The sequence below is a fragment of the Engraulis encrasicolus genome, chromosome 24, assembly GCF_034702125.1.
Source record: "Engraulis encrasicolus isolate BLACKSEA-1 chromosome 24, IST_EnEncr_1.0, whole genome shotgun sequence".
Classification (NCBI taxonomy): Eukaryota; Metazoa; Chordata; class Actinopteri; order Clupeiformes; family Engraulidae; genus Engraulis; species Engraulis encrasicolus.
The window spans coordinates 34782238-34790650 of NC_085880.1; the positions used below are offsets into that span (position 1 = coordinate 34782238).

Genomic DNA, 8413 nt, shown 5'->3' on the forward strand with positions numbered 1-8413 from the left:
GGGGTATGCCACTATTTTGGGGCTTAATACAGTTAAAATCGCTGGCCAGAGTTTATAAAGGTGGTTAAGTGTCTTATTTTTCCTGTAAGCCGTTGCCTTGCTTTAAGACAAGTTAAAAGAGGGAGCATGTCGCTAAGCTAGTGAAAGTCAATGGATCCGTGTAGCATGCTAGAATGCTACACGGATCCATTGACTTTCACTACCTTAGCGACATATTCCCTCTTTTAACTTGTCTTAAGGCAAGACAACACTTAACATGAAAAATAAGACACTTTACCATCTTTATAAACCCCAGCCAACGATTTTAACTGTATTAAGCCCCAAAATAGTGGCATACCCCTTTAAGTGGAAGAGTTGTTGTCCTTGTATAGCCTATAGATCCACAACAGTAACAGAGACAGGAGCGTACACGCAATAACACACAATCACACGCACTCAATTGTAAAAATCCATTCCTCTGTACAAAGATCATCATGGTTGAGAATCATACGGAGTAGAAAACAGAAGAGATCCTGAGCGAAAAATAAAAGGCACAAACACACATAAGGCACTTCACTGATTTTAACACACACACACACACACACACACACACACACACACACACACACACACACACACACACACACACACACACACACACACCACACCACACCACACACACACACACACACACACACACACAGACACACACACAGACACACAAGGCCTGATCTGCATGAGTGGGCAGAGCAGTGCCAGTAGCCATCTGCTCAGCACCCAAAATATATAACATCTGACAGTTCTGCAGAAAAAAACAAAAAAAAAACAAATCATGGAAATCATCTCTTCAAACAAATTCTCAATCTCAGCCCAGGAAGAAAACACTTAATATACAACACTGTAAAACATAAAGTAAATTTAAGCCATACATTGTTTCTTTTTCGTCTTCTTCTGTGCATTGCACAATAGTCTAGCCTTCCATGAATGTAGCCGTGAAAACACTTAGTGAAGATCAAAGCATAATGAGGATTAAAATAAAAACAAAACTAAGTAAAGGCAAAAGAAAGAAAAATATTATATTAAAAAGAAACATTATTATTTTACATATTTACTCTTGTGTTTGCATATTGGGACCAGTATTTAAGTCACATGGCTGCCGCGGAGAGCTGTAGCCTTTAACTCAAACAAGTGGTGAAGCACTTCATCACAGCATCTCTGCAAAACAGACAGAAAAGGTAGACAGAATACAGAGATACAGAGAGAGGGAGAGAGGGAGAGAGGGAGAGAGAGAGAGAGAGAGAGAGAGAGAGAGGAGAAGGAGAGAGAGAGAGAGAGAGAGAGAGAGAGAGAGGGAGAGAGAGGGAGAGAGAGAGAGTTTTTCATTAGACTGAGCCAGAGAACAAGGGAAGCAGCAGGGTGAATGTGAATGTGTGACTGGAAACTGTGACAAAGTCAACCAGGGCAGTGCTGTCTAGTTCTGCTGTTGTTGTATTCCGACTGTATACCGGTATGCTGATCACAATACGAAACAGATGAAGTTTAAAATGGACAAAAAAGGGGTTGATTTAGTATTTTTTTTCATGCTATATTCAGGTGAATTGTTGGTACAATTTTTTATTTTGGAATAACTTATTTTTTTCTTATTTTATTTCTTATTCAATTGTCATTGTGTGTTGCTGAGCACGAGATGGGTGTTGGTGGTGTTCATCATTTTTTATCATACTTGCACAGCTGAAAAAAAAGGTTGTTTTGGTAGTCTTTTAAAGTCATACAGCAGCATACATACAACATTGTCATGCTTGTTTTTTTTCCATTTAACTCAAGACCTAACGGGTGCAAAACAAATGTACAATGTGATTAAAGGTAAACGCAACACATATCCTATAGACGTTCTAAAAGTGTGACTACATAAATTCATAGCAGCTGTTAAACAAAATCCTGTGAGCCATTCATACCAAACCTTTCAAAAACATGGAAAACGAAAGGATGAAAACTTGTCAAAATAAAAACCCAACAATTGCAAAGCTGCATTGCATTTTTTTTTTGTTTAGTTCTGAACCTTTCCTGATCGCAATCATTCTGGGTCAATGATTCACACTAGAGCCAGAGACAGAACATGGACAAGCAAATGTTATCACAGTTTATTGATTTTAAGGGATAGGGGGAAGTTCGAATGACTGTGTATCGTTCTGAAGCGAGGACTCCAACCACCTTGCCCTGTACGGAGACTTGGCAGAGGAGCAGGCGGCACGTGCAGAGAAAACTGACGAGAAGCTGGGGACGCCTACTGGAAAGGGGCCTGGGGAACGCGCACAACGTAGGCAGGCAGGGCCACTAGCAGAGGGGCAGGCAGGCAGGCAGGCAGGCAGGCAGGCAGGCAGGCAGGCAGGCAGGCAGGGAGGCAGGCAGGCAGGCAGGCAGGCAGGGAGGCAGGCAGGCAGGCAGGCAGGCGGGCAGGAAGACAGAGAGCAATGAGAACAAAACACTGTATTTGAAATCAATGAGGTAGCCCCATAGTGCACGCCACTCCACCACTGGAACACTGTAATGGTCATTGAAAAGTTAACTACCATAGTGCTACACTACTATGACATAACACAGGGCAACATGAGGCCTCAGGAACCCATGTACAGCTTACACTGCTAGTATTCTTTGATAGCCCATCAACCAAATGAAAAAGGTATTTCTCAAAAACTTGTCGTCTTTATTGACAAGTAAATCATAGCACAGAATTATGGCAAAATATGTGAAATTGACACAGATTTCCTGCGCCAAAGGTCCATGTCCATTCCACAGACTTCTGTGAGATTAAACATTTAGTAATGTGCTAAAACATGGTCATGGCCGTTCTGGTATCAGCAAATTTATAAAGTTGTGTCTTAACGGGCTACACACAAAGAAGTAAACTAGCCCAGAGTAAATCACATGGAATTGTTGCACTTTCATTTCGATATGTCACCATCCTTTTGTTTTCAACATTCATAAAACTGAAAAAAAAAATTCACACACCTCAGCTGGCAGGTGTGATAGCAGGGACCCATCGCTAATCAGAAACACTATAAAACACCCGCATATTGACCATTTCACTTTTCCTTTTATTTACGACATTTCACTCTCAGGCATTCATTAAATATATCTACGGTATTCAACGTTAATGAATGACTTGGTATGAACATCTCTTAAAACACTTATGAACGCTTCATGCAAAGTTTACAGCAGCTGCAATGAATGCGTTTTTCAGTGACATCTCACCATAAAGACACACAGGTGTGTTAAATGGGTCAATACAGGATAAATGCAGGGTAGTTATACATTTGTCTTTTTCATTGAATATAGGCTGACTAAAAGACTTTAATGTTAGCCTTATTCATGCCTTACAGCACACTTTTGGTGTTTCGTGGCGTTGCTTCATGAAATTGACAGAGAGTGTCAGAGAAGGGTCAGCTGTCCAGGAACCAAGGACCAGGGAGAGTGTAGCCCAGAAATGGGTCCTCATTACTTTGTAGGGCATTGGGTGGGTGCTATTTCAGATCATTTTATGGCAGGTCCGGCCAAAGCTGTCAATGTCCCTGATGGTGTGCACTGTACAGGGGTTTGGGTGCAGTTGCTTAAGGTCATACAGTGGATACAGCACTGTACACGTCAGGTCATCATGTTTATCCTTTGTCATACATGAAATGAAGATAAAATGGGTTGTACTTCGAAGAGGGGATGTCTGCGCTTCAGCCTTGGTGGTGCTCACAGTCGAGGACAGCAGTATAAAGACAAGCTGGGCTACTTCACAGTGACTAGACCCAGAGATGACTGGAGCACTCAGCAACTTTTTTAGAGGTTTTTTATTTTGGTGCACAAAATGACTGACGTTTCGGCGCACCTGCGCCTTCCTCAGAGTAAAAAAAAAACCTCTAAAAAAGTTGCTGAGTGCTCCAGTCATCTCTGGGTCTAGTCACTGTGAAGTAGCCCAGCTTGTCTTTATAAAATGGGTTGTATTGATGGTCTTCTTTACAAGATCATGCAGTATATGTGATGCTGAAAAGGAGGCTTGTTTTTGTGGGGTTGCATGAGGTCATTCACTGCATTCACTGTACACCGAAACAGAACTCATTTTTATCAGCATGCGTGTGTGAAATGACAGACACCACCTAAACCACTGTCACACAGTAGTTAAGAGTGTGTCATACAATAGTCTGCAATATGATACAAGATGAGTGTTTCTGGAAAAGGAGGATTGTTTTGGTTGGCTTGAGTACAGTGCGGTGCGTAAAGCAGAGGGTTGTTTATGTGTGGCTTCTTTGTTGAGCTGGTGGCAGCTCAGTACAGTACAGTGGGGAGGAGCCTGCTGCATATTTTATTCTGTTTTGGCGGGAAGTGATGCATGTGCGCACACACACGCACACACACACGCACCGAGGGAGGGCTGGAGCTTGCACTCTACGCCCCCTCTGTACAGACCCACTCAACCCCTGGCATGCTTCCTGCGCTGCCAACCATACACACACACACACACACACACACACACACACACACACACACACACACACAGACAGACAGACAGACAGACAGACAGACAGACAGACAGACAGACACACACACAGACACACACACACACACACACACACACACACACACACACACCTCTGTGCCCTCACCCCACACCATATCCTCCACACACACTCACCCAAACCCCCATCACAGTCACACCCACAATCACACCCACAATCACGCCCTAATGCCTCCCCCATCACTCAGTCCCAGGTAGCCAGCTAAGCAGTAGGATGATGCAACTCTAGCAGTCGCCACAGTAACAGTAGAACAAGGTCACGATGGGCGGTGCTTGCTTTCTTTCCCCGCCCCTTTCCTTCACTTCCCTCTTTTCCCCTCCCTCTATCCATCTTCTTTCTTTCTCTCTCTCTCTCTCTCTCTTTCTTCTCTCTCCCATCTCTGCCAGTCTGGCTGCGGAGGTGTTGCTATGCAGACTTTCCCTGCCTCCCTCCCTCACTCAGGATTCAGAGGAGGCAGTGGAGGTGTGAACCTCATCAAGGTTAAAAAGAGAGAGAGCGAGAGAGAGAGGTAAGAGAGAGAGAGAGAGGTAAGAGAGAAGAGGAGAGGAAGACAGGAAAGGGAGGGCGGTCTTTCAGAGAGAGGGGGTGGGGAAAGAAGAGTAAAAGGGAAAGTAAACATTCCATCCCTCCGCTCCTTCTGATATGCTGTTCATTCATCTTTCCGTCTCCCTATTTTTTCTCCCTCTCTTTACTCTGCTAACCCCCCCCCCCCAACACACACACACAGACACGCACAAACACATATACACACACACGCACAAACACATACACTCACACGCACAAACACATACACACACACGCACAAACACATACACACACACGCACAAACACATACACACACACGCACAAACACACACACACACGCACACGCACACGCACACGCACACGCACACGCACACGCACACGCACACGCACACGCACACGCACACGCACACGCACACGCACACACACACACACACACACACACACACAAATGCATGCACAAACACCAGCGCGCGCGCACACACGCACACGCACACGCACACACACGCACGCACACACATGCAGACTACATTAGGTCGTACATGCACTCTGTGCCAACATCGGAGCCGGAGTGCTGAACTTAAAACATCACCAAATGAATTAATAATGATAACTAGCGGCATATCATCCGCAGTGTGGATGATGAAATGCCTGAGTAACCAGCACCGCACTCCAAACATGTACAGACCATGCAAACCATAAACAAAAAATACCAAGTCAGTATTCCATTTGAATGTGGGTCAGTATTTTTTCTCAAAGGAGAAAATACACTAAATACACTTTTCTCAATTCTACTTCGACAAAATAAAAAATATATAAATGGAAATCAGAACATTGTCAATATCCCCCACAATGTCGGGCAGCAGAAGGTTGCAGGTTCGAATACCGCCTTTACCACTCCCTACACTCCCACCCCAGGCTGAAGTGCCCTTGAGCAAGGCACCTAACCCCAACATTCCTCCAGGGACTGAAACCAATACTCAATACAGTAAATAACTGTAAATCGCTTTGGATGAAAGCATCAGTCAGAGTCATGTAATGTCAGAATAAAAAAATAATTCAATTAGGTGCTATTTATCATCAGAAACTCTGATGCATTGTAATATTAAAATGTGGTGTGTCTACATCTGTAAGCTTATATACATTAGTGTGTGTGTGTGTGTGTGTGTGTGTGTGTGTGTGTGTGTGTGTGTGTGTGTGTGTGTGTGTGTGTGTGTGTGTGTGTGTGTGTGTGTGTGTGTGTGTGTGAGTGTGAGTGAGGAAAAGAAATGCCCAATTACAGGCAGACCTATAGTATCATCTGTGTACCAACGCAGAGGCCTCTATTGTGGACAAGAGCAGCAGTCCTGGGCTGTGGGCCGTCATGAGTCACACACATGTCCTCACACACATGTACACGGACGCCCATGCACGCACACCTCATTAAGACCAGTGGATAACAAACCAAGCCAAATCATATCTCAATACAGCCGGGCAATCCTAGCAGCCCCACACACTGAGTCTTGCTTACTACCACAGCCACGAACACAGAAGCATAATGCACAGACAGACAGGCACAGACACGCACAGACAAGCATAGACAGGCACAGACATGCACAGACACACACATCCCTAGAGTGCCTTGGGCAGGGGCAAGGCTCTGGGGTGTGTGAGGGTTAAGATGGCGGTGGAGTGGTTGTGGTTGCGATGGGGGCGGGTGGGCTCTATACTCCTCAGCTGTCAGGTTAGATTAGGGGGCTCTGGAGATGATGGCAGCACCTCCCCCCCCCCATATTACATTTCCGGCCTGATAAACTGACTCACACGTGGATATACATGAATGAAATTATTATTATTATATTAAATTATTACCCACAAAGGTTAAACATAAAAAATGGCGTTGGTACCATGGGAGTTTCACAATGTGGCATACATCTATATTCCTCAGCTGTCAGGTTAGATTAGGGGGCTCTGGAGATGATGGCAGCACCTCCCCTCCCCCACTCCCCTTCCCCTATTTGGCCCCCATCCAACCCCCCTCACTCCCTGCCCAGTGCCCACTAGGGGTGAAAGGGAGGGGTCCGGTCCCCTTTTGACAGGAGAGCTCTGCGTGTGTGTGTGTCTGGGGTAAAATGAGGTGAACCTTTGTCCTGGAATGGGGAGGGGATTTTGTGTTTTTTCGTGTTTTTTGGGGGGGTGAAGGGCAGTGGCCGTTGGGATGTTGAGTGGATGTGTGTGTGTGCGTGTGTGGGGGGGGGGGGGGGTTGTGGTGGCATGAATGTGGCGTTGATGGGGGTTAGACGGTTGGATGCAATATTTAGGGGAAGGCGTGTTGGTTTGGTGTGGCACAGGTCAGGGAGGGTCCTACTTTTGGAGTAAAGTGGATTTCCAGAGGCGGTGGGGATTGTGGAGTTGATTTGGGGGGTGGGGATTAGGGTTGCGGTTTGAGGTGGGCAGGGCTGTGTGTGAGATTGTTTAGGTTTAGGGTAGGAGTCAGTCCCACCAGCATGTGGCCAAGGTGTGAAGCGCTTTGTTTACTCCACTGTTTCGTGTCTCATCTGTGCTGGTCTCCCTTGTTGACAAGATCATGCCTTCTTCATTTGCACTGCTTTGTTGACATTATCATGTCATTTTTCATTAATGCCGTTTAGTCTGTGCTCTTGGTCTGGTTGACCTCATCCTTTCTCCTGCATTTGTGCTGGTTCACTGCCATCCACTGAACACACACGTGCGTACACACACACACACACACACACACACACACACACACACACACACACACACACACACACACACACACACACACACACACACACACACACACACACACACACACACACACACACACACACACACACACACACACACACACACCCCTCCCCACCTCTCCACACACACGTTGACCATCCCCAGAAGTACACAATGTTCCATCACAAACAGTAAACAAATAACATGTAAACATTTGAGGAATAAAATATGAATAAAAAACATGAAAGGACAGTAGTTCCCTTGGTGTTCACTAGTTCACTACACTCTCCTCTAAAACCTCCACTTCACTCAACTCCCCCTTCTAAATAAACACTACTCCGCCACACCCTCTCCTTTAAATAAACGACACGCATTGCAGTAAACAAACGGTCACGAAAACAAACTAACGTGAGAGAAAAAAAAGACACACAATGAGAGAAAAACAAGGCATGGCAGCCAATGACTGAACAGCAGGCCTCTGTGATGTCGTACAGCACAGCTGTGTCTGTGTGTGTGTGTGTATGTTTATAAGCATGTGTGTGTGTTTATGAGCGTGTGTGTATGTGTGTCCGCCCCAGAATGGCACCACTCTATTTACATATGTGCAGTCTGTAAACGTCACT

At 45.4% G+C, this 8413-nt stretch overlaps 1 protein-coding gene across 2 annotated transcripts in view; it reads right to left on the minus strand.

Moving 5' to 3' along the window:
• Window positions 1-658: 658 nt before the first annotated feature.
• The window catches only part of sft2d1 (SFT2 domain containing 1), a 44303-nt gene continuing 36548 nt past the window's right edge, over window positions 659-8413 (minus strand). Inside the window, exon 8 of one of the 2 annotated variants that reach the window (XM_063191414.1) lies at window positions 659-1194. In XM_063191414.1, the coding sequence (XP_063047484.1) occupies window positions 1155-1194 (40 nt within the window). In that variant the 3' untranslated portion in view covers window positions 659-1154. Of the gene's footprint in view, window positions 1195-1412; window positions 2314-8413 lie in introns of those variants that run through there. The other variant, XM_063191413.1, reaches the window with a different exon arrangement.